This window comes from Camelus ferus, chromosome 4 (genome assembly GCF_009834535.1).
Source record: "Camelus ferus isolate YT-003-E chromosome 4, BCGSAC_Cfer_1.0, whole genome shotgun sequence".
NCBI lineage: Eukaryota > Metazoa > Chordata > Mammalia > Artiodactyla > Camelidae > Camelus > Camelus ferus.
In genome coordinates, this window is record NC_045699.1 from 35,456,571 (window position 1) to 35,484,524 (window position 27,954).

Below are 27,954 nucleotides of genomic sequence, written 5' to 3' on the forward strand. Positions count from 1 at the left end.
AGAAAAGTCATCTGGACATGTTGAGTCACGTGACACTGAACTTCTGAAAACTTACATAGCCAAAGAGAATTTTCTGTTATTTGGAACTGCAGGCTTTGTAAGCTCAATCAATTAAATCCAAGTTCCCCTGATGGAGCATACAATTACCACAAAGCTTGAGCCTGCCATGGAGCCAGGTGTTACTTTGTGAAAGCAAATCGAATTTTACTTTGTGAGGAGGGACAGTATATTATTTTCATAGTTCTATAATATTAAATGCAAGCCATTTAATGACTTGGGCGGGGCACTGCTATTTTTATAATGCTACCTCTTCATAGCTAAATGTGTACATAATAAATAAAGCATAGAACACATAAACACTTAGGAGATAATTTTAGTGTAACCATGGGATATGTATTGTGTGGCACCCATAAATACACACATATTTTTAAATATGTGTGTATCTGGAGACAATGAATGAATAATACGTAAAATTAAAAGAATTAAAGTTTCAGCAAGATGGTTACTCATCATGCTTTAGTTGAGAGAACGTCAATTCCATCGAAATGCCTTTGCACAGCCAGAACTATGTAAAGATCAAAATCTGATTTTCTCTTTTTTTTTTAACCACCAAACATAGTTTAATAAATAGAAAAAAATTCTCCAGGGTGCCTTTCCTCCTTAGACTATTGAGGATGGAGGAAAAGTCTGGAAAGAGAAGCTTATCTGCATTCCTAAACCTCATATGGGGTTGAATTTTTTCATGCATAATAACTGAGCTTGAGTCCATTAATTGTGCAATCATTTCTCATGCCTCTGATTGTCCTCCTCTAGTTGACTTCCTCTAATTCAAGCCCCTGGCCTGATAGAAATGATGATCTGTGTTCGAAATCTGCTCAAGTTTACTCCCTTTCAGCATATTTCCTATGAGGCACGAGTGGGAACAGTATCGACTTACTTGTGTTTATCTTCTGGAGTGAAATGTGCTTTTCCAGTTGTCTCCTAAGTTTCACCTCTGCTCCATATTTTCCAGTGGTCCCATTGTCAGCCAGAATGAAGTGGGAATGCATGCTGTTGAGGACCGTGAGCTTGCTCATGGGATTGGACATGGTCTGATATGGCCGGACAACCTGCAGAATTTCAAAAGGAAGGGGCAGAAGTCAGAGAAAAGAGAGCGAAATATGAAAAGGAGAACCAGACAGACAGGAAAAAGAGAAAGGTAATCAACTCTTCGGTGCAGCAAAAGTATAATCTATATCCTCTTCCTAACACTACTTTGGGTAGAATTAAGATTTATAGTAAATGTTCCATTCAAACTAAGATTACACTTAAAGGTCTATGTATTTATTTATTTTCTGGATTCATAATGAAAGTAGACCTTGTGTTTTCACTGTTCTCAAAAACTGGCATGTGAATGATTGTTTTTTGAAGCTGACCGTTTTACATGCTGATGAATCCAAAACAATTTTTAAATTTAGGTATTTTGTTTCTTTCTCTCTCCTCTCCATCATGTCCGTACTCTAACAGGGACAGAAGAGCAATCACAATGCTGGAGTATGGTAGGGGTGGGAGATGGGAGAGGGGGGTGATCTTTTCTGTCAAGCTCGTTTGGCAGTTTGAAAGTCTGTTATTTAAAAATCTACACTGTTCTTATTAGACACCTTAAGTGGAAATGTTGAATGTAAAATAAGTCTCATGAGACAAATATAAATCAGGCCCAAAATGTTTATCTCGTCTTATTTTTTTGTTGCATTATTTTAATTTCATGGTGAATTACATGACATAAAACAGAACAATTCTTAGTGTGGCCTTTCAGAGTTTTTATGTAAAAAGAAAAGCAAAACCTATTTTGAGCTGGCTGTTTTATATACATTATTTATATTCCTTGCAACAATCCTGCAAGTAGATGTTATTATGTTTATTTTCTAAGTGAAGAAATAGAAATACAGGTTAAGTAGATTTTATAAAAGTTTACTATACACAGAACCAGAATTCATACCCAGGTCTGCTGGATTCTAAAATCAACGTTTATTCCCTTTTCCCAAGCTGCTTAGCCACAATGGAAACAAGAGATGTGTTGGAAATCTACTCTTAAAGTATGTAGGTAGAAATTTCACACAAGACTATGAAAAGGAACATTCAACAAACTCACTGTTACATGTTCCCCATACAGTTATCTCTGTACTGAATCACTGAAATTGACAGGACAGAAATAAATGCTAACAGGTTTTTATTTCTGTGCCTTTATGCAGTGTGTACATTAATTATGGAGCTGAGATGCTCGTGTTCATCTTAAGTATATAATAACTCACCATGAAAAGCTGTAGTAAGACTTGAGTAGTTTGCTAAAGGAATTACAAAGCGATTTAGTAAAGGTAGCTGTCAACTGGAAAGATCTCATAAAAGCCCTATTTTAGACTTTGATGGTGATTTCAAAACCCTACATTTCTACGTCCCTGGCAAACAGAATCTACTCAATAAATAGTGAAAGAATTAATTTAAAAAAACTTGAGACAGATATGCTTTTGTTCAAAATTGCAAAAAAAAAACCCCTTTCTTGTCTGAATTGTTTGGGAATTGATCTAATCTAAATTTAAAATGTATAATTCTGAGCTTTTGAAATATCCTTCAGTCCTTTCAATACATGTGCCTATTAGTTAACGTGGCATTAATATGACATTAATTCATAGCTTATTTCTAGCTGGCTCTGATTGATAAAGGAAGCCCCTAACTTTGTGATTACTGACTGTTTCCAGTAATCACATGGAGCAGGATTCAATTACTCCCTTGTCTAGATGAGTGAATAAGAAGTCCCCCTAAACAGAGAGAGAGTGGTTGGCAAACCCCATCCTGAGTTCTTTATCACTGGAAGAGTAGGTCGCTTGTGGTTAAAATTCCCATTTTGTTGTTACTCATTTTTGATCATAAAACATTCATTCTACAGCAGAGAGCAAGTTAATAAATATTAATGCTTTGTTGAAAGAGGCTTAGCAGAAAGACTTTCTCCTATTCTTAAAGTGCCTCTGCATTGTACTTTTGAACAAAAGAAAAAGCTTTAGATTACTTTTCCTAACAGCATCTCCCCAAGGCTTCATGCCAAGAAGGAGGAAACCCCACAGCAGTTCTGTGAGAGGCATGGGACACTGGATTTTCTAGAGGTTAAACTATATATGATGGTGAACCCCAGGCACTTGTTCTAGCTGAGACATGGGACATGTTTTCTAATTCCTGGGAACCTAATTAAAAACCATCAGTGAAAGTGACATTTTCAAATGAATAGAGGAGTGAAACGACTCTGGGCCAAGTTGATGTACTCATCACCATCTGAGAATAAAAGAACATAATTAAATCACCCGACTATATTCTATATATGTTTCCCCCACTACAGGACTCTAAGGACATGGGTGCTTCAGTCTTCTGAGTTTTAACCTTCTTTTCTTGTGAAACATGGCACGCCAGCTCTTTGGGAATACTGTACATTTCAATCAGTCCCAGTAAGAGGGTCAAGTTTACAGTGTCACTCGTGAACTTTAATTCCTCCATATTAACTGCTCCTCATTTCTTCTGATCTTATGTGAAGGTAGGTTAAAGGTGGCCATATTTGGCAGAGATTTTTGTCTGCTGAATAACAGAGGATATAAACCTGAAAAATAAGTAAAATGTCCTAATTTATCTTATAGTCATCATTGGAGGAAGCTATGCTAAATCTTGGAACAATCCTGAAGGTCTGAGCCACAGAAATCTGCTTGAATCCCAATCCTGTCAGTAGCTGTGTGAATTTGAGTCTCACATTTTAAATCTGTAAAAGGGAAATGATAAAACCACTTACCTCATGGGGGTTAGATGAGATTATATGTGCAAAGTACCTGGCACCATGCCTGGCTCTTAACAGGCAATCTATAAATGTGAATTCCTTCTCAAGCTCTGCTTGATTTTAGCAACTATAAACTGATTTTCCAACTGCAAACTAGTGACCAAAATGAAATAACGAGAGACAAGTAATTGACTTTTGTTTTACACGAGGATTTAAATCAATCAACATAAGAAAAGAAAAAAATATCAGTAATCAGTAAAATACGCAAAGTGTTTTTTCTTTGCATATCCCCCCAGGTTATTCAGGAGGGTGATGTTCTCGAAATACTTGTTGATTAACTGAAAAGTTGGAAATAACTTTCCAAACGCTTCAGAGGAAAGTGTTTTGGTCTAACTTGCCTACAAAATCCACTTAATATTCTTCATAATAAATGTACCAGCGGCCTATTTTTGTTCAAGTTACAATCTGCATATCTGCAAAAGATTTGCTGATCTTCCTGTTATGTTTTTCAAATAGAGAAAAATAATGTCTTTGTATTTCATGAATACAAATGAATTTTCCCTCTGATAAAATTCTGGAGGTAATGAATTCACTTACACTGCTAAGAGCTCATAAAAAGAGGACTTTTTTGGAAGTGTGTGTGTGTGTGTGTGTGTGTATACGCACATGTGCTAAGTGCATAGTAAGAACCACTGTGACCTGTTCATGACTTGTAGGTATACAGGTTACTCTAGCACATTTCTCAGCCAGTGTTCCCTGGGAGTGTCAAACCCTAATGCCCTGCAGTACCCCTTGCATGTAATGGACCACCTTCTCTCCTAAGAACACAGGATGGTTCAGGTTATGTACTCAAATAATTTTCTGTGTTTTGTAGTTCAAATGAGGAATCTGGGCTGAGAAAGGCTGAATGGTGTCTGAAAGGCCTACATATCGAGTGATCTTCCATGATTGGTAGCTACAAGGGAGTCTACCCCTAGAAGGGAAATTTGCTTAGAAATAGATTTTAGATACTTAGGGTTCTTTGGGTACCATGGGCCATTTCCTCTAAGTAATGACATTTTGCCTCTTTTGCTTGCCCCTCAAGGGTATGTAAGAGACATTTTCACTCACTTCACCCATTTTACACCAGTTTGTATTGGCTGTTTGGTAAAGTTCTGGTTCCAAGGTCACAATGTACCTTGACTCTGCAACAAAGAGGGAATGTAGTGGAAGCTGTTCAAGGATTTAATGAGGCAGAGGTCCTTTATATCAGGCATGTGTAGGGTCATTATCACTGCCAGTAGAAAACTGATTTAGAGACACTGGAAAAATGGAATATCCTTCACATGCTGGGGCCAGAGTGCTGCATTTATCCATCCCTGGATGGGCTTAAACTGATCTAGGACACCTGCTTGACTTTTCCTAGCTACCTTCATTCACGTTCTGGTCTCACCCTAGAGTATTTAGTGAAAAGTCAGGAGATGGGAGTTCAAATTCTAATTCCTCTAATTACGAATTTATGACCTTGGGCAAGTCTTTGAATTCATTCATTCATTCATTCACACACTCCTTCAGAATTTCTCGAGGAAATGTACATGGTAAGTAGTGGGCTGGCTTGAGGAGATACATAATCTTGCATCTAAGTCATATCTCACAATAAATTTTCAAAATATATTTACTGAAAGAAATTTTTTGGATGGTAGTTTTCTCATCTGTAAGGAAGAGAATGTGTCTAGAAATTCTGAAGTCTTTCTACCTCTAAAATGGAGCCCGGAGAGCCTGTATTAAAATACACGTTTGCTTTTTCCAAGTTAGTACAGAACAATGACCTTCCAGATGTGTTGGTTACAAAAAAAAGGTAGCTCATTTATGTCTTGGTGTCTCTTCCATTTTGTCGTGCTTTTTATGATGCAAGGGCAGTTTGGATATCTGTGACTCTTCCTGAACAGAAATGAATTGAGCTCAGTCAGGTTTTTGAGTCATCAGCCACAGGCCTTCTGCAATCCCAGAACTTAATGCCTGGTGAGGTGTGTATCAGCCTTTCTCAGGCAATAGCAGAGTAGGGGACGAGTAGCCTACTGAGTCATTCTTTCCCTCCTAATAGTACTCACTATCATGATAATTTAGGCAGGAAGAAAATGAGCATTCGTTGATCAGTTATTGTCAGCCAGGCACTGCAATAGATACTTTCCCCTGAATTAATCAATTTCATGATTATCTTAAAGACAAAACTGTAGAGGCTCAGAGAAGTGAAGAGTCTTGGTCCCACTAACCACACTGTTCCCTCTAAACCACATGTAGATCTTCAGTTCCTTTACAGACCAGGAGATGGTTAGATGGAAGACAGAAGATCCTGCCTGACTCTAAATTTATAAAGGGTATTATGGTTAGTTTTACTGCTGGACATTCTTGTCCAGCTCAGCCGGGCATTAAAATCCTTCTGACAGCTGATCAGATTATTTCCAGGTGAGTCCTCTAGAACTCTATAGTAGACAGAGATCAGAAAAGGCAGCAGCATGCAGGAAAATGGGGTGTGTGGTTTGAGAAGAGAGAAACAAAAGGAGTGGCAAAGTTCTTTTACGATCAGGCATGTGCTTCTGGAAGGGGTGAGGGTATACTGCAGAGATATGGGAAACAACCTCTGTGTCTGAGATAAAGAAACAAGGAGACTGGGAGAATGAACTAAAAAAAAAAGAAAAAAAAAGAAAAAGTAAAAGAAAAAGAAAGATACTGTGTATCCTCAAAACTGTAGTGAGGCCTGAGCTACTGGAGACACTGGCTTGTTATTTCCCATTCAGGCAGCTCAGCTGTAAGTCCAGATATAAAGCAGGGTCATACTGAAACCCAGCTGCTGCCTTCCAGCTCAGCAATTCAAACAAGAAACCAGCATACCCATGGATCCACCTCCAAAGAGTGCCCAGATACTTTAGCTGCGTGACTCTCACTAAAATCCACAGGAGGAGCAATTACATGTTTCTGTAGCACTTTGAAAATGCGCTCCTCCACTCATGGGCTGCAAAGAGTTGCACCGTCCTCATTTCAGGCTTTCTACTCGAAGAGGCTCACCTTCCTCTGCCGTGTCCTGAGGGGACTGTGTACCATTCAGACACAAGGCTTACTGGTAATGGGAAAGGCCCTTGAGTTCTGAAAGGGGTTACCCGCTTTAGAAACCACCATGAATCCGTGGGATGATTTAAAAATATGTTCAAAACTTATTTGAAAAGGCTTCCCTTAGTCTGCCTGGATTTAGTGACTCATTTCTAAGTAGAATAAAGCAGAAGTGATGGTGTGTGACTTTCAAAACTAGGTCATAAAAGGGATCCTCTCAGCTCTCTCTTGGATCTCTTACTCTGGGGGAAGCCGGCTGCCATGTTAATCGGGCAGCCTTCTGGAGAGGTCCACATGGCGGGAACTCCAACCAACAGCCATGTGAGTGAGTCATTTTGGAGGAGAGTGCTACAGCCCTATTCATCCAAGGATGTAGCCCCAACTGACACCTTGACTGTGACCTTGAGAGAGACCTCGAGCCGGAACTACCCAGATAAGCCACTCACAAATTCCTGATCCACAGAAACTGTGAGACGACGAATGTGTTTTTAAAACTATGAAGTTTTGGGAGGTAATTTGTTACACTGTGATAGATAACTAATATAACAGTGTATTACTACCATCTTTTTTGAGACTTCAAAACATATTTTCTTCCCTCTATTCTGGATTCATTGGTGCATCATCATTTCATGACCTCAAGCCTCCTTGGGTCCTCTGAGCTGCCTGATACTCCCTCCTTGGGCTCTGATCAGTCCTGGCTCTGGTTCTCCTTTGGGGCTAGGACTGCTACCCTCCACTCTCCTCATAGTCTTACCCCAAACACTATCCTTCCTCGTTCTGCAGGTGATCTGACTCCTGTGCTTACACATCTGCCAGTCAAGTGACCCTAAGCAGGTTATTTACCTTCTGTGTCTCAATGTCTCTATTTGTAAATGGAGATTAATAATGATTATAACTCCCTCATTGGGGCATCATAAGGATTAAATGAGATATAAAACTCAGGAAATGATCCACATAGGAACTCATGTAAATGATGGCTGTTTTTATAACGGAGAAGCAAAGTATTGCAATAAGAGATAAGAATATGATCTTGGGAACTGGGTGGCGTAGGTTTATATCCCAGTTACATGATTCATTAGTTTTGTAACACTGGGCAAGTTACTTAATCTCACTGTGTTTAGTTTCACCATCAGTAAAATGGGAAGAATGATAGTGATACTAAAAATAACAACTTCTGAGTGCCATTGTGAGAAGTAATGACTATCTGTGCAGAGTGCCTAGACAGATGCTGTTACTTATCAAGCTCTACAAAAGTGTTGATATTATTATTGTTGTTATTATTTCAGGGATAAATGATAAACCACCAGTTAACTTCAACTTCCTGCCACCAACGCTTTGCCTGCATATTCCTTCCTCTTCTCCTCTGGTTACCAGGGTACAGATGGCTCATCTCCCCGTTAGCTCTCGGCCCCATCACTGCAGAGCCACTCTAGGACTTATTTCATCAATTTTTGCCTCTCCATTCCTAACTCCATTTCTACCATGAACATACAAGCAAACTCAAGTCTCTCATTTTGAAGAAAAAAAATCCCTCAAATTATGGCTCCTTTTGGCTACTCATGTCCCTGATCCTCATCCAAGCCAAGCCTCTAAAAGGTAGTTTCTACCTTCCATCTCCACTTCTTCTTTTCCCTCTTCAACCCACTGAAATGTGGCTTGCCACTTCATCATTCTTCTGAAACAGCTTTGACCAATGATGCCAATGATGTCTGTCTTGATAAACTGGATGAACACTTCTAAGTCCGTATCTTCCTTAGCCTCTCAGTTGTACTTAGCATTCCTTTCACTCCACCCTTCTGAAGCACACTCTTCCCTTGGCTTCCATAACACTCTCTGGTTTTGCTCCTATCTCTGGCCCTTCCTTTGGTCTCTTTGGCAGGCTGCTTTTCCTCTGCTCAGTCATTAAATATTGGCTATCACCAGGATCCAGGATCCAGGATATCACCAGATCCTCCTTTTCATCAATCTGCATACTCTCCTTTGGTGATCCCATCCACTGCAATGGCTTTAATTGTCATCTGCATGCAGATGCCTTCTGAATCTATGTGGGCAGCTAGATCTTATTCCTAAGCTTCTACCTCATATACCCACTGTCCTGCTGGACATTTTCACATAGATATTTCAAAGGGACTTTGAAATCAACATGTCCAAATCCGAACTCAACACCGTCTTTACTGGAACTATATTTCTCAAGTAGTTGAATGTAGCCCTGAACTTGAGTGTGGTCTAGGTTTAGCTAGCACTGGCTCCTTTGTAACTGTACAGACTTGGGTGGGTCCCCTTATCCCTGAACTTTTCTTCTCACATCCTCTGAATAGATCTTATCTAACCTAGTCATATAAGTCTAATAAACACCATGCAAGGACCACTATTGGGAGGCTTTCTGAGCTTACAATATCAAGTCATATTTGGCTTGCATTGGAAGTAAGTGAAAAATTTACTGAGTTGGAACCTGGACTAGAATTATCAATCAGTTGTGTTATTAAACTTTATTTTCCTTGGCTTAAAATATAAAATGACATCAAAAGAACACTTTCCAATTAAATGTAATAATTCTTAAAGATTATACAATTCTGGGAATAAATCTATAGCTCAGGGAAAATAGAAGATATCATTGAATGTCAAGAAAATTTAATAACCACATAAGATGATGTGTTAGAGATCTACCCAAACACAATTTTCATCCTCAAGTTAAAATGAAAAGTGTTTTTTCTTGTGATCATGTCTAGATTTTTAATTTGACATGTGTTTTTTGTTAACCTAAACGTGGGGAAAAGACAAATGATAAAAGCTTCAAAACTGTTCAATTACCTGAAACAATTCTGGTCAGATTGTTTTCTAAAGCAACAATCTAAGTCTGAAATGAGTCATATGAAAATCACATTTCATTGGAAGTTCTTTCTTGACTTTCCACTGGTGACGCTTTCATAATAATCATTGAACTACTTTTGAGTTCAATTTACAGGCATAAGATATCTTCCAGTATCTCAACTAACAATAAAAATATAGTAGCATTAACTATTTTCTGTAAATGACTTGGCATACTACTAGTTAAAGAGTATGGGCTTTGGAGACACTAGATCTTGGCTCTAAACTTTATTTAGTTTCCTTATGGGATAGTACATATCTCAGAAGGCTAATATATGCAATTATAGAGAGCTTCTTCAAATAAGAGTTCAATAAATTATAATAACTATTATTATGATTATGTTCAGAGAAGCTGTATAAAGATAGAGCAAGTGTTTTCATAGTCCACTTAGAGATGAAGACATCAAATCTTACAGAGTTTAAGTGAGATTAAGTCAATGCCTCATGTTCATGCAAAGTATTATGTTAGTGGTTAACAAGAAACAAAGAAAACAATTTAATCCCCATTTCTGAGGAGTTTTAATTAAGTTTGTGAAGAAGACAGTTGTGAGAGAATTATAATCAGGGATATGACATCATGGGTGAAGTCAGGGAAGATGTCTTGGTGGAAGGGAGACTCGAGCTTAGTTTACTAAAGTGTAGGATCATGGATTGCCATAGAAGAAAGGGGCAGTAGGAATAATATGGAAAGTTCACAGAGGTGGAGTTGCTCTTGAGAGCTGAACAATATTCATTTTCAGGTCTAATGGCAGGACAAAAAATTTGTTACCATCTCAGTATTCACAGCATTATTGCTCATCAAAGTCTGTTGTTTTGATCTATTAATTGAAAAATTTGGCTAAACAGAGTTGAAGGTATTTAAATGTAAAGAATCAAGGCTAGTTCTATCACTCAGTTGGGTGAATCATGCATCTTTCAAAGATGTTAGAGAAGGGCCTCTTCTGCTTTCACATTTCTTTGCCCCATACCCAACATGTAGAGGCTTCACCATCTACCTCCCACCTTGAGTTGCAGCATAAGAAAATAGTTTCATATTCAGATGCCTGGTTTAAAAAAATCCCCTGACTCTAGTCACAATAGTATGATCAAGCTCCGTAACATGAAGAGATGAAGTTGTGGTAAAGTTGTGAACTAGATTAAGATTTATTGCTATATTTTTTCCATTATGTTTATTTCCCCTGAAGCCTGAATTTCACTATGGCCAATCCATCTTCATCCACATTTATTAGAGTACCTTCTTTGTGTGTGACTCTAAGTTGGACTCTGAGAATCCAAAGATGCATGCCTTGTAACTTTAAAGTTTAGTTAAAAGGTAAGACTTGAAGGCAGGTAAATGCTTCAGAATATCTAGAAGCAGACCCTAGGGCAAATTAATCTTTCTTCTTTATTTTTAGGGTGAGTATTTACCTTTATGATCCCATTTCAAAGAGATATTCCAATTCTAAGATGAACAGCAACTGCAATGTCAATAAAATTACTCTAGTAGTACTTGAATGTTCAGATTCTAAAATCTAGGAGACAGTCCCACTGAAATAAAATAATCTAGATTTTCTATCAATTTGGATATAAATCAACAGTAATAAAGTACCTGGCGTAAGATATGGGGCCTTTCTTTTATCCTTGTACTTCTATTTATTTCAAGTAAATTTCCTGTATTTCCCTTGACATTTACTTTGTGCCACTTCAATCTTACTCTGGAATATAGACATAGACTTGACCAAAAATGCAACAAGCCTATGTTTTCAAACGATTGCATTCTGATAGAATTCTGCAGTGGTAAAGAATTTTAATAATGTGTTAGTTGTTTTTCTCTGCTACCTGCCTGATACTAAAAGGTTTCTTTTTTGATGTTTATTACATATGAGTTTGTTTATATAAAATGGAAGAAAAAGGATAGAAGGCACTAAAATAAGCTAGCTATGAAAATAGTTATAACTACTTCAGAAGCTTGCCAGACAACACTTCTACTTGAATGAATTTTCGGGGGATTTTCACCAGTAGTCACCAATATTTCATTCAAATACTTCTTTTTATGAAAGCTTAACATCATATTCCTTTTTAATTATCACATTAGAATAAAAAACACATATAAAAATGTCCCTCAAACTATGTCATAAATCTTGTACAACAAAAACAGCCCTTTTGCACCAAATAATTTACAACTTGAAAAACAAACTCTATTATCATAAAAGAGCCTAAGCAATATTAGGTATATTCTGGTTCCCCAATTTTGAGGGGGGAATATGCCAGAGTGGTTGACATTCAACAGAACTTGGTCAAAGATTAACTGGAAAACTAAAATATAACTGTTTTCCTGGTGCTCTCTACAACCTGCCAGTTCTGTTTCCTTTTCTTGGTCTCCCTTAGATCTCACTTGGGTCTTTGTGAGCCGTGGCTTGCCTTTATTGAACCCTGTGAGCAGGGACGATGAATGTGCACATTTTTCTGGATTTATGTGTGGCTTTTTCTACCCTCTACACTGGGATTTTCCCTGGGAAGGCAGACTGTGTAAGTCAGTCCCTTTGGCACAGGCACACACATACGTTCCTATTGGCAAAGAACTGGTGAGAAACACAGGGAGAAAGAAAAGGAGAGTGAAAAAGAGGAGCCCAAAGGAGGTGGCATCAAAGAAAAAAAAGCCAGAATTGGAGGAAAATGAATTAGGGGTGATTCCTCCTATGCAGCAAGGCAAGAAAAGTATTGTGTTTCTGAAATCACATGGAATTAGAAGACAAACAAACAAAGCGACACAGAAAGGCAGTAGGCCAGCACTCTCTACAAATGTTTAGGCAACTGAGGTAATTATATAGTCACTCTATCTTGAATAAAGGAAAAAAACAGCTTCCATTTATTCATAATTCATCTGAGTGAGAACGTTCCAAAATGCCCCCGCCCCAACAAAGTTAAATAACAACTCAAGTTTCAAGAGAGCTGGAACTATGAACATTTAACAATGACTACAGAATCATCACACTTTAAATCGTTAATTCGTTTGTTAATGAAATGAACTACCAGATGCTTTTGGTACTAGGGGCATTTTAATGTATTCTAATTCTTTAAGAACTCTGTTTGTTCTAGTTCACAATCGATATATATTCAAAAGCCAACTTGGAATCTAAGGCAAGTGTTAACCCAAATATATTCTATCAAAGACTAGCCCCAGATATGCTGAAAAAAATTAATATTACTTTCCTAGTCAGTTCTGCCAACATAACACTTTGGGAACTGCTGTTTGAGAAATACGGTTTGTGTGTGATATAAAACAGCAAGTAAATTTTAGTCAAGAGAACATTATTACACTGATAACACTATCTCATTCCTTATTCTACATATTCTGCATAAATTAGTGTTTTCACATGTAATTTGGTAGTATAGATATGGGACATTTCTTTTCACTTAAAATGAAGGTTCTGAAAGATTCAAAGAATGTTTGTTTACTGCTTACATTTCATGATATGTGATTTTTTTTAATTCGAAGTATTTTGCACTGTGTTAAAAAATTGCACATATTGTGTTGCACTCAAATAGAATGGTTTCACTATATTGCCAAACAATAGAAGAAACAGTTTAGGACCAGTTACCTCTCAACCTGTTTGATTTTTTAGAAAATTTTTTGGTTCAGACAGACCTCATGCTACTTAGAAAAAACTACTAAGTACATTTATTATACTCAGTGGCAGGTCTAGATTGAGAAGGGAGGATTGTATCGATCTGATATAGAGAAGCACTGATAAATAATGACTAAAATTACTGGGAAAAAAGAAATGAATAATGCATGGCAATCTGTGTACATAGTTTAACTTAACGCCTATCAATGGAATTTCAGAAAGTATTACCTAGAGGAAAAGTGTTGTTAGTAGGAGAGAAAAACCCTTTAAGGGAGGCTGGGAATGACTTGTTTGTGGTTTTCAACAAATAAGCAAAAAGGAGACCCCGGAAGGAATGGAAATGAGACTCAGAGAAAATAAGACCAAATTCTCTTTGGCAAAATTATCGATTGATTGGTCAGTGTGTGGCTCTGGACATCAGAATAAGGAGATGCTGACACCCTGCTGAGTTTGGTCAAGGGCTTCTGAGTAGTTCCAGAGGGAGTAATACAGATCCCACGATGCCCACTCCTCACCCAAGCATTTAGCAAGAGAAAGGCCAACCAGGGAAGCCCAAGTCTGAATGGGAATAATCTCCCTCTGCAGCCTCCTGATCTGGGTGAAGGGCACTGAAATCATAAAGAAGCTGGAGACCTGGGTGAGGAGAGTCCTCATTTAATATATCAGTCAATGAGTTCATGCTGTTAATTAATCTTAACATAATTGTGCCAAGAGCACTTGCAAAATTTGATGGGTGGTAAAAGACCACTGCTTGATTCAGACCAAGAGGGTAGCTGACAAGTCTTCCTTAGGACGTTTCTTGATCATGAGAATTGACATGGAGTTCACATAGAGAGATTCTGGAAAATAAATGGCTTCCCATTAACTATTCCTAATGTCAGTTTCGTTTTGGGAAGTGGGGACTGACAAAGTAGTCTAACGTGCATATTTTGAATTCTAATTTTATTCTACTCTTTTAATAACACCTTTATGAGAAGTCACATTCAGGGGCAGCCCCCAGGACTTACATCTCTTCCAATCAGGTCCTCCTGGTTTTCCACAATTCCCCAAGGGGCGATACCAATGGTACATATCTTCCCTCTAGACTTAGATGCATGGTCTTTCAAGGCATCTCCAACGTGACGAATAACACCTATAAGAGGAAAAAGAGAAGTATTACTTTTGTCTTTTAAAGCAATTACTTTCTATTTTTCTAAAGGAAATTATGATAACAGTTTTTTCCTAAATATAAACACTTTACACAAACTACATGTGTTTAGGAGGGAACATAAAGTTGGAGCTCTAATGCTACATACATTTGCTGGACTTGTACATTAACACTAGCAATGCATTTCTTATTCTATCTCATATGAAAAAATGCATACAATGCCTATAAAAAATAAATACAATTCTTTAAACTTAGAGAATCTTTTTCTTGTATTACAAGCATAACGATGTGTTAGTATAGCTAAGGACTAATAGCATAACTATATCCTATAAAAGCATCATATGTAATATTATATTAAATCTACATCACAGTTTGTGTATGAGTTAGGGTCATTCAAGTAGAGTAGTTACTTAGCTCAGATTTTGTTCATCTTGATTTCACCTTCTTATTTATGGACATATAAAGTGGAGACTCTGCTTGTAAAGAAAATGTTGATCTATTCTGTGGAAAATTCATGTTAATAATATATAAATACACCTTTTTATCTTCATCATTCGAATATTATCCCATTCTGTCATAATGGCCTCCTCCATCACCATGAGAGAGGAAAGTCAGTTTACAAGATGGTGGGGAACCTACCTCTTATCTTTTTCTAAACCATTTAAAGAAGACACAGTTTCTAATCTTTCAAATTCCCTCTCAAGTGATCACTTTAACAGAGGATATAAAATATATTTTCTAAGAAAACATGTTTCCACCCATTCTTCAAGGAAAAAAAATCACACCTCATGCTGCCTCCTATATGAAACCTGAGTTGGACTGGATTCCTTCACAGTTAAGATGAATTAACAAGGACTGCAGTTTATACATTTTGAATAGTTCAGTATGTCACTTCATAGTCTTCTGTGATTCATAACTGCACGTGAGGCTGTCTCTTCTCAGAGTAAAATTCGTGGAGCAGAAGGTTGGAGGTCAGGGTTGCACTCTCTCCGTGTGCTTCAGGTGCCAGCACAACATCAGGGCTCAGAAACCGTGTACTCAGCTAACAAGCACACAAAACACACTAGGCAATTTAATCATGGAGCGTGTGAACAGGCATGGGCGAAGAACTCAATTCTGCAATATTCGTAAGATCAAATGGAAAGAGCTTTCTTTAAAGAAATCAAGTAACAGAATAGTGCAAAGAGCCACTAATCCGTGTTGAGCTGCGCTGGGAGTGTTGAGAAGAACATCAATTTCACTTACTAGCTTATGTATGGATCTTCCAAATGAGAGTACTGATAAAGACAGACAAACACAAGAGTAAAGCTGTGAATACTAGCATTAAATTTTTTCCTATTTATATGCAAAACTCCTTTAGGGACCAATCCTGGACAAGAAGTTTAACTTCATGGTAGTGCCTCCCTCCATTGGCCACAATTCTACCGATGCCTCTTACCCAAGCTGAGTGTGCCACCATGGGAAACTCACTTTGGGTACTGGAGTGAACACTATGCCTGGAGAGAGGCAGAAGTGAACCTTTTGGTTTACAATATTTATGCTATAAATTCTTCTTCTGCTACTGGATGCATTCCACAAAAGAAGAAAAACAATAAGCAATGTTCCGAGTTTTCTGAAACAGAAGATTGATTAGAATTTCTTTAAGAACCTTTGAGTTGGTCTCCGTACAAGGTGCAGGTTTTGCCAGAAAAGCGAAAAACTGAATAATCATAGGTGAATGATGCCTGTTAAAAGCTGTGAATAATGGGGGAGGGAAATAGCTCAGTGGTAGAGCACATGGTTAACACGCATGAGGTCCTGGATTCAATCCCCAGTACCTCCATTTAAAAACAAACAAACAAAAAAAGCTGTGAGTAAAAGTTGGAGCTTAAAGCCTGAACAGCCATGAGAGAAAACTGCTCTGTAGATATTTGATTACTACAAAATAAACAGTAAAGAGCCAGTTGAGCAGGTCACTCTAAGATGTTAGCTGAGACACTGAGTCAGGGTTTCACATGACAAGGATGAGCACAGGTGATGTGCAGAGTTCACTGCAGAGATGAGCCTGTGGAGTTGTGTGCTGAATGTTCACAAATTCTAGGTATTGCAGAGAATTCTGAGTGCAGGTCTTGCTTAAACACCGTCTAAACTACAAACAAATGAATAAACAACATTGAGCTAAAATTTTATTTAAAACTAGTTGGTGGAGGGTTGTTTAGAATGCCCCACCAACTCCAGATGTGTCCACCTGTGCAGACTTTTGAGTCCTGAAACAAGTTTGAATGAACTTACTGCAGCATTAACTGTCTCTTCCCATTGGCACTTCTGACTCTGGCTGGGGAAATACGTCAAAACCAATTTACAGGCATCCATTCCATTATCTGTTGTGCATTCATAATGTTCTGCAGGTAAGTGCTTAACTCTGAGTGCATTTGTAGGAATTGATTTGACAGCTTCCCTGGATCACGATATAGAAACTCATTTGGCAGGCAGAAAAAACTGTTTGGAATTCAGAGTGGGGTGTGTCTTCTGTTAGTGCAGAGTTGAATGAAGGAAATATTTTAAATAATAAACACATACTACTCCAGACTTTGCTGTCACAACATATATATTGCCGATGGAAAAGGCATTTTGCAAAAATTAAATGCTATTAGCATCAAACTTGAAATCACTTAAAGAACAGAGGCAGAGTCTCCAATTTAGAGCAAAAGTTAATCCTTAAAAAATTATTGGATGCCTCTTTGGCAACCTGAGGTACTGAAAATACTCTTGAAATTCCATTAGTCATGTTTACGGATTCTATACAGTCAAGTATTAAATACCACAATCTGTTTCTTATGTGTAAGCAATTCTTCTTGGTTGAGAAATAACATTACAGTTATGTAGGTGGAGGAAAGAGAGAGAATCGCTGAGAGGAGAGATAACCTGTAAGTGTGGACACAGAGGGCAGGTGGACAAGGTGGGGTCGGGGAATGTCAATATATTTAACCTTCGGAGAAAATTATCTTAGTCACAACTTTCTCCTGGCCTCACATTGTCCTTCTCTGTCCCACTTCAATTACCTGTGTTAACCCCTCCAGTGAATATCCATGCTCCGGTTGTCATGGCTGCTTTGATGAGACCTTTTCCAAAGACTTGCTTGAGTTTTGGCTGGAGTTCAAAGTTCTGCAGGCCCCCATGGACGGAGATGAGAAGCTTGGGAAGCTCCAGCTGCCATTCCTTGGTCATCAGGTGTAGGAGAAGATCAGGCTTTGTATCGAAAGATACTCGCACATACTAGAAGAAAAACGGCCATCGATTAGGGAGACAGGGCGGGGCTGGCTGGGGCTGCTGCTCTCTGTTGATTGCAGTGATATGTGTAGTGACTTGAAGAAAACATCTCATAATAAATTAGATTTTTTTAAAAGGGGCAAATTGATTACTTTACCAAAGGAGCCTTCATTAAACAAAGGGATTCACTGTTTTAAAAAGGTTTTCTTGAAATTGTGAATGACTACAAACTTTAAGATAATTTAACTTTCTAAAATGCAGTGTAAACACAGCACTCCCTGGAATGAGTTCTTTGCTCAAAGGAAATCATATTTATATTTTACCAGTCTTCGTATTTGTGCAACAGTTCAAGTGTTGCTAATATTTTCAATATAAGTAAACCCTTTATATCAACTGGATCTCAATAGAACTGTTCCTGTGACCCTATTATTTTGAGACTTTTTGAAGAATTCCACAGTTCTACATAATTTAATGAGAATTTTAAAATAAGGTAGCAGCTGGTTATATTTATTTAAATCTATAATAACTGCATACCAAATGTTTTCTTTACCTTTCAAAGAGAAGTGACAAAAGGCATGCCAATTATTCTTGTAGAATAGTTGAAAAAAATTAAAGTGTACAGCAGATATCAAGGGTTTACCAGAGGCAGTTGGAAATAAAGTTATGACACATCATACAAATAAAATACTAAAAATATATATGATGATAAAATCTATATAACCACATATATAGATATCCATTTAGGTCTCAGTTTCATTAAATAAAGATTTTGTCTCTAGCTGAAAACAACTAGAATACTGGGCAAACGTACTTGAACGCCTTTGAAATGCATGGCTGAGTTGGCATGAAAAGAAGGAATATTCAGATTCCTAAACCAAGGGAGGTTGGAACCTCAGGTGGTAAGGAAATACCAAGGCAGACTTTGGCCCTGAGGGTTTCTTCTAAACCTTGGAAGAGCTGGAGCATCTGCTTTTATAGCTTTAGCAGTGTGAGGGAGTCTAAGGGGAGACCCCACACAAAGCTGGGATACTTCAAAGGGCTCCACTCTCAAGTGTAAGCTATATTTAATATGTTGGGAAACGTAAATGAAAAGCTTGAATATATAAATAAGAGGCCAGAGACTATTAAAAAAAAATGCCCACATACATTTGAAAAAGAATGAAAACTGAACTTTTAGAAATTAAAATGTAATAATTTAAATGAACAATACAGTGGATAAATGAAACTAGCCATCAGATGTGCTAACTATAGATTCAGAGAAATAAAGCAGATACAGCCTAGAAAGATAAAAGAATTGAAAACAGAAGAAAAACTGAGAACTTTAGAGGAGATAACCAGAATTCTAGATAGAAATTAAAGAGACCATGGGGAAGAGGAAATACTTGAAGAGAGACTGGCTGGAAATTTCTCAGAATTATTAAAAGATACGAATTCTCAGATCCAGGAAGCTCAATGAATCCTAAGCAGGATAAATAGAAGGAAACCCCACCCACAGACGTCTCATAGAGCACACTAAAGGGAGGGAGAATGTCTTTCCAAAACAGCTAGAAAAGAAGACAGATCACCTACAAATAAATGGTCGTTAGACTGAAGGCTTATTCTTCAAAAGTGACAATGGAGATCAGAACAGTATCTTCACTGTGCAGAGAAATGAGCTGTCACTGTAGAATTCAGCAAAAATATCTTTCCAAAATGAAAGCAAATGATAGACATTTTTCAACTACCCAAACTGAGAAATTTACCTCTATTAGATTTCACTCAAGGAAATTTTAAATTACGTGTAGGAAGCAGAAGTTACATGATCCCAGATGGATGATCTGGGATACAAGAGAAAATACTACTCAAGGACATTAGCACGTTCATGGTAAATCTAAAAAAGTATTGGTTGTAAAATATGAAATGATAAGAGTGTCTAACTTATGGTGGAAAGGGATAGAACTAAAGCACTATGTAATATAAAAAAAAGCGCTAGGTTAATATAGCATATAAATTAGGGAGTAGTAATCAGAGTTAAAGCATTTTAAAGTCTATATATTGTGTGGGAGAGAAAAGTATTGATTAATTCTGGAATTTGTTAAATATTAATGTTGAAGTTGCATAACCACAAAAAGAGCAGACTGGCATGTAATCATACAAACATATGCTTTTAGGTGTATAAATAATTAAGAGTTATCCAGGAGATGACAGTTTATTGTAACATTTTTGGTTCTGGGAGACCCCATTGTTGCAGAAACCTCAAAAATTGTATGTCAACTTTCTTTGTTAAAGTATATTTTAAACATATTTAGCTGAAATGTGAGGCAAACATAGAAAATATTAAAGTAGCTTGATAAAATAAGCAGGTTTGTCAAGAAATACCGAAGAGCTAAAATTTCCCATACACCAAAGCGGTGTTAGAATCTAGTAAGTTGGTTCTATATTGATTTGATCTACTTGGCAAAAATCTATTCTAAAATGGAAAGAGTTAAAGGCTGGCAATTTATATCAATTAGAGTTGACAATATGAGAAATAGTATATTTTATGCACAAACTCTTGCACAGAGGGCAAGAACTTTCAGATACCTATCAACAGAAATCTTCAAAAATGATGTGCTCTTTTATGCCATGCCAGGAGGCCTGGGGCTGGAGAGAGGATACTGCAGTGCTATTTCTTAAATAAAAACATCTTTATTATCTCTTTATTGCTATATGTATCATCTCATCAAATGACTGCTTATAAGAAAACTAGCTAGATAATGAATGCTATATAAAAGAATAAAATATTTTCTGTGCCTGTACACTGAAATCATGCTACTGAAGTAGTTAAAATTTAGTGGCTCTACTAGATTAAACTTGTATCATTTTGATTAATTCTAGAATTTATTTAGTGAAATAAATTTTATTCATTTATTTAGAATTTATTTAGAATTTATTTAGTGAAATAAATTAGAACCGGGATTCAAAAGGCTTCCAAACTATACAAAGCAAGAAGACATAGTGTAAGAGATGGTAAGAATTTGCTTTGCAAGTTGTTGCTCTCTTATTCAATAACTTTAATATATCACTCAATTATTCCTGCAAAAAGAAACCCAATTAAATAAGGACCCACATTTTTCTAAGGTGAAATATAAGTTATACTTTTAAATACAGAAAAACATCTAAAGTATAAAGATACTTCTAAAATTATGTGCCCCTTGCAAGCCTAAATATTAGTTCCTAACATTTCTGAGGAGTTTTAAAGTGCAGTTCCAGGGATTAGGGAAATACTATGAGAATAGTACTGTTTCGAAGAACAAGATAAACAGTGTGATTATGGCTTTTGGAACTTCAAGTTGCCTCACTGAGCATCCCAACTTGGACATTTATTTCATTCAGCCACGTAAATAACATGAGATACAGATATGCATACATTATTAACTTACCTAGTGTGAAGAGAGAGTGCAATTTATACTAAATCACTACAGAGATTGTATAATAATTTCAGTAAGTTTAACGCAGTTAAGTAACATATTATGGAGTTCAATTACATATAGTAATTAATAACGATAACCTACATGCATTTTTAGGAATAAGTCTCACTTGGTAAATAATTTGCTTTGGGGCTTCTAAAGTTACATAAACAATTTACCAATAAGGAACCAATTTACTGATCATGTGAGCAGTTCACTGGAAAATGACCAACAAATCTAGTGATCATGTTAAAATTCCTTTTGAACTAGTCTAATCTTTTTCCTAGTTAGGAAACTAAAAAGTTTGCTTGATACTTGTTACTTAGTTAATAAGTGCTCCAGTAGGGGAATGAATGAATGACCTTAGATCACTGGGTCTCAACTCTCTGTCTTACAGAGGAAGAAACGGAGGATTTCAGTGTCTGGTCTGTGTAAACTCATGTTGTTATACGCTGTTTTTTCTTATTTCTCTCAGCTCTCAATTTCTTAACTACTGAGGAATCCGCCCCCCCCCCCAAACCTACAACCAAATCCCCTGTATTTCAGGCACATATATGCTGTGGGCTTTTTATGTGTCATTTCATGGACTCCTCCCAATAATGAAAAGGCTGGTATCATCCACATCTTACTGAATGGGGACAGTAAGTTCAACAGCTATTAAGTGATGATGACAGGATTCACACCTCAGGTCCTTGCTCTTGACCTCAAAAACATAAATGCCTCCTCTCTCCTTACTTCTCCTTTTCCTTCAACTACAAGCAAACAGTCTGCGAGTCCTGATGATCCATTTCTCAGACAGTGCTCTCAACTGCGCCTTTCCCTTTATTGCTTCAGTTGTAATGAGATTTGGAAATGTTAACCACTATATATAAAAATAGATAAAAACAAATTTCTTCTATACAGGGAACCATATTCAGTATCTTGTAATAACCTTTAATAAAAAAGAATATGAAAATGAATGTATGTATATTATATGCATGACTGGGACATTGTGCTGTACACCAGAAACTGACACATTGTAACTGACTATACTTCAGTTTAAAAAAAAAAAAACAGAAAAAAAAGAAATGAATGTTCTTTACTAGGATGTCAGTTTGAGTTGTGACAATAGTCCTCATGGCTTCTCTAAGCCTGTGCTCTGCATAAGACACCAACTTCCGTCCCTAATTTCTTTTTTTTTTAATTGAAGTATAGTCAGTTTACAATGTTATATCAATTTCTGGTGTACAGTATAATAGTTCAGTCATACATATACATACATATATTCCTTTTCATATTCTTTTTCATTAAAGGTTACTACGAGACATTGACTATAGTTCCCTGTGGTATACAGTAGAAACTTGCTGTTCATCTATTTTATATATAGTTGTTAGTATCTGCAAATCTCGAACTCCCAATTTATCCCCCCAATTTCTTTTTGATCATATTATTTCTCAATTCAAATTGTTACATCATACGTAAACTCCCTTCCTGCCTATCTCAGCCCCCACTACTTGGCCTTACCCTACTTATTTAGAGACATTTCTCCACTTCTCTCTGTATTTGGTTAATGCTAGTCCCCAAGTCCTAGGAAACCCAGTCCCCCCCTACCACTTCATCTACGTAACTCTTCTCTTTCAGTGGCTCTTACTGACTTTTCCTTAGAATGCAAGCTCATGCTGCCACAATATAACTCTCAATCAAATCTCGTCTAATATATATTTTTTCTGGTTGTTTCTTGCATGTGTCAGTTTTTCCCCATTTGCAAGATGTTTGAGGGGAGGGATCATGTTTGACCTCACCAATGATTTTGGATAAGCCTTTCAGTATCGGCTATGATGTAGTTACAATCTTAGAAATAAAAGAGAGCTGAGAAATGTCTTAACAATCATGGGAACTAGAAACCATCTATGTCAATTCTTCTGCTTTACAGATGAGGACACTGAGACCCAGGGAAGGGGAGTGACTGGAACGTCAGAATTAGCTCTCTAATAATTCACTACTCATCTCATCCCTTATAAAAGCTACTGTTACACTGTGCTTCTCAAACTTCAACATGGAAAACTCTCCTGGGGGACCTAAAAAATGCAGGTTCTGATTCAGTAGGTCTGAGATGGGACTTGAGGTTTTGCATTTCAAACTTGCTCCCCAGGGACCACATGAGTAGCAAGGATGACAACTCTGCCTCAGACCAAAGAGTCTAAGCGGTGTGTCTTGTGTTTATCATTGGGCCGAAGGGAAGAAAGAACACTTAATATTTTACATGAAAATCGAAGAAGAGAATGGAGGAAATACTGTAAGAATTACTCAGGCCACGATAAATAGGAAAGTGCAGCCACTGGTAAATGACTCAATTCCAACTACCTAATTCCTTCGACCAGGACGAATTCTTATACAAAGGAACACACTATTAACTATAGCCCACCCCTGGTTATCCAGAAGCTGATAAATAACAAATACTGAGTGTCCCTGGTGCTTTGATGTTGGCCATTATTTTAGATTTATTGTGTCTTCCCTTGGAGAATAAAAGATAAAAAAGAGAGTATTTAAATTAATCAATTTGTTACCTTTTGTCATGTTATAGTTTAGCAACTCAAGGAAGTGGTTTAGGGATAAAAGAATAATTAAAACTATGGGATAAAATAACCCTTTATGATTACCTGGAGATTTCAATTTTCAAATTACATTCTTATACCCTTAAAAATCAGGTTATTCAGTCAGCTCTCCAGGGGCTTGTGATATAACATCTAACTCATGTGCCATATCAGCAGCTTCGAGGTCATAGATGGTTGTCCCCTGAGCAATTAATCAATTCCTGCTAAATGGTCAGTGTGATTTGAAATTAGGAGCTATTTTTGGTTGTCAAGATAAGCAATTTTGACTGTTCACTTGTGAGCTCATTAATTGCTTACAAATAGCAAGAAATCTTCCTAATGTGTGTACTAAATTCTGTCACCTGGGCAGTGCTCCGATGTGGTGATGCGTGCTCCCAGGTGCAGATTTCCTAATCATGGGCAGCATCACACTCTGGCATCAGACTCTCACACTGGAAGACGCCTAATCAACTTGAGACCCTCTCCTGTGAAATGAGAGGGATCGTGACTACCACACAGGACACTATGAAGATTAAATTGTGGGAAGAAATGGCTGGATGGCAGAAAAACCAATACATGTAAATTGAATAATAGTTATAAGCACTTACTTTATTAATGACTTCTGCATACAACAGGGTCTTAATAACTTGCCTTTAGCTCTTTTATGTGCCCTTCAAACTAGCCCTTTGTTTCTCAACTCTGAGTTACCTGGGAAGTGAGTGGTGCAAGTGTCCATCTTTATAAACAGTACTGTCCAGAAGGAAGATGCTACCTCTTTTCTGGGCTACCTGTCCTGTCCCTCTCCCACAGGCCCTTAGGTCCCTAATTTTAATTTCTAGAAATAAATTGAGCTGCCCACGCCTGCACTTCCATCATTAGTGCCCCTGTCTGGTGGCAGAAAGCCTGTGTGATGAGCTAATGAGATTTAGAAAAGCATCTAAAGAAGACGCTGTATAAAATGGAAGTTAGCTCTACTTGAAGCTGGACTATTTGATCAATTCTTAGATGCTTTGGAGGCCAACGCACACTAGCATGATTTTCACAGGAACATGAAAATTTTGAGTTCCAAGCCACATATCTACAAATGAAGTTTTGTAAGTGAAAGGACAGTAGCGAGCCAGAGCTTTTCTTTTGTTTGAATGAGAGGGTGCTTTGGTAACTAAATTTCCTTTTGTTTAGCAGGTGATTTAACTGCAGTTTTCCCTAAAGCCATTTTACCTGCCTCATCATTAGAAATGTTACTAGTCATTTGCCAAAGCACTATTCAACTTTACTGTGGCCTCAGTGCATGAAACTGGGAGCTCACACAGGGGTTGCCAACCAGACAGTGTCCTTCTCTTTATAACATCCAGGCTGGGTGAAGGATGGAGAGTGGGGAAGCAGCCATTACTGCTTAGAACAGGCTAGGGCTGTTTAATTAAAAAAAAAAAATCTTCCTTTGGGATCCTGAGCTTAAGCTGTCGTGGAGCAATTTGGCTCTGATAATTAATCAGTCACCTCTTTAGCCCTGCATGTTTAAACGAAAGGTAAAATAACTACAGAACAACAAATGTGGCCACACTCGTGGAAACGGTAGATGACAGATCATCCTAATGCTCCCTGCAAAGCCGTCTTTAATTTTTGGAAACAATTAACTGGTATTTGTAAGCAGTGCTTGTTCTGAGTCATGGAACAACTACAGCCAAATCTATTTTAACAGGATTTTTGATGCCTTTCTTCCAAGCCTATAATGGGAAATTTGCCCTGTTCTCCTAGTAGTTGAGAGATGCGACAGCCATCACTTTACTTTCTAATTCTCTGCAGCCCCACTTTGAACGAGCACTTTTAAGGGAAGCTGCGGCCGGGGGAGCATGCTGCAACGGGCTGCTGAGACAGCTGTGCTGGTGCCAGCTTCCCAGGTCCACAGAACCTTTGGTTCTTCAGCAAGTGCTCAGTGCTTCTGGTGGTTCAACACGTGCAACAGCTCCCTGGGAAGAAGATACTTGGAATGCAAATGTAAGGTGTCACTGTTACTGGATTCCCAGTTTGATGACCCACAAAACTCTGGGAGTGAAAATGCCATTGTCATTTATTTCAAGTTGTTTTTGTGATTCTTCAATATTAGATACCAGGTACTTCCAGGTGATGGATGCTAATACGCCAAAACTAAAGGTTTAGAAATAATATAAAACTTCACTGAGCGTATGACCAGGTTGCAGGGGGTACTCTATGAATTTTCTGCCAGAATTATTTTTGTGTAAAATTTTCTAGAGGCAAGATGGGTTTCTTGAGGAGGGTTGGTTCTTTCTTCTTTATAGGCCTATGTTTGAGATCAGAAATGTAAGTGATATACTCTAGTTTTGTCCTGTTTCAGAAAGGCTTTCCAAAGGTACTGCCAGTTCAATGGGCTAGAGGTTAAAGGTGGAAACTGGAAATTAATAAAGCAATTACAAAACTCCTCAAAAACCATACCTTGCTATATAAAGCTGCTTAGCTAGCCATAGTCTAGTGATCAGCTATCTCATTTTGTGAAGTGGGATTTCCTTAATTTTGTATTCAGTGTGTGTCAGTCAATGATTCTCAGATCAAATTTGCATAATGCAAAAAAAGACAATTTGTTAAAAATCAGATTTAATCCTAAAGCATTTTAAGAGAACAAAGTTGCAGATGCGATGCTGCTGACAGCTTCCCCACCCTCCTGAGTATCTCCCTTTCAACCTTCCCTGCTCTCTCGCACGCCCTCATCTGCAATGCTCAGAGAAGGAGGCTTGCATCTTGGCTGATTCAATAGTTAGAGCTCTAAGTGTGAAAATGAGGCATAGGAATAATTCCCTAAATTATATGAAACCTGTAATAAGGGGCTCGACTTGATCTAATAAGCAGAGAAAACAGCAAGAGAAAACCTGAAGAGAATTATGTGGGTGATTTGAGAAGTTTAAATACGAGTCTTTAATTAGGTTATACTTACCTGGTCCGTAAGTCAGCTCAGCATTAATTGGAAGAGATGATGAGTAAGCAAATAAGATTCTGTCTAATTAAGTCCAGCATCACTCCCTTTTTTAAGTAACTTAACAACCTCAGCCCCAGATGAGGAAGGGTCTTTGAGAAAGGACCCAATGTCTGCTGTGGGGTCATCTTGCCATTGCTCTCTAAGACAGTTTTTAAAAGTTGCCTGGAGCCCAGTCTAGTAAGATAATGCCTAAACCAGAGTTTTAGTGTCTTAGTATCTTCTTACTTGGACCTCATGTTCTGATTTTTAAGACACATCTGAATAAGGTACCAGGTCATTTAAAAGCCCAAGAATGGATTTTGTGGGGCATGCCATTTGGTAGGATGTGGCTTGGTGGAGAGAAGAGGAGAATCCTTCCCTCACTGTCAGCTTTGACTATCTTCTTCCCAGTGTCACAATTTCTCAGTAAAGTGTGAGAGATGCTGGTTTCACTGCTATTTCACTGAGGTTTGTCAAATTGAGGACAGAATATCACAAAGTACCACAAAGGGCTCAGAAAAAGGTTCCACTAACCTGGGGTATAATTTTGCAAGGAACCCTTCCTGCTCACTACTTTTGAATTTAATTAACCTCATCAAGTATTAGTGATTTTATAATTCCACTACGAAGTTTTCAAAACTCTTACACAGAACTACAAGCATAAGAGTAATTAGCTTCCTTTCAAAACATCTACTACAGTCTGTACCAGGCATACATGACAGAAAAGAAATGGAACTGATGGAGAGTCCTAAGGATGCTGAGTTCAAGAACTATCTGTCAAATTATTGGGTGACTCTCAGAAAATAATTTAACTTCCTGGGCTCGAGGTGCCTCATCTATAAAATAGGTCAAGGAATTGGTATTATTTAGTATTTTTAAAACCTGGCTGAACAGTAGAATAACCAGGCTAACTTTTAAAACACTTTGGAAGCCTGGGTTCTATCCTAGACCAATGAAGGAGACTCTCTGGGACTGAATCCTGGGCATGGGCACTTGTAGTCGCCCCACAGGTTATTCTGAGCCTCCAAGCAGAGAATCACTGAACTGATTCCCTCAAGTGTCTTTGGTGACCAAAGTCCTGTGATGTCTATGTGGTAACACAGATACATATCCGAAATTCGGTTCTCACCCAGCCCACAGCATTTTAATAATGAGCCTCTTTTCTCCAACTTTATCTTCTACCAGACTTTGTCAGATTCTGCCTCACATTTTGTCCAGACCACACTGGCATTT

General features: G+C 37.7%; 1 protein-coding gene across 1 annotated transcript in view; it reads right to left on the reverse strand.

Annotated features, from left to right (window-relative positions):
• The window catches only part of TRPM3 (transient receptor potential cation channel subfamily M member 3), a 466,869-nt gene that overhangs the window by 210,832 nt on the left and 228,083 nt on the right, over positions 1–27,954 (reverse strand). The window contains 3 exon segments of the mRNA XM_032477819.1: positions 938–1,109; positions 14,364–14,488; positions 17,545–17,758. Coding sequence (XP_032333710.1) covers positions 938–1,109; positions 14,364–14,488; positions 17,545–17,758 — 511 coding nt within the window.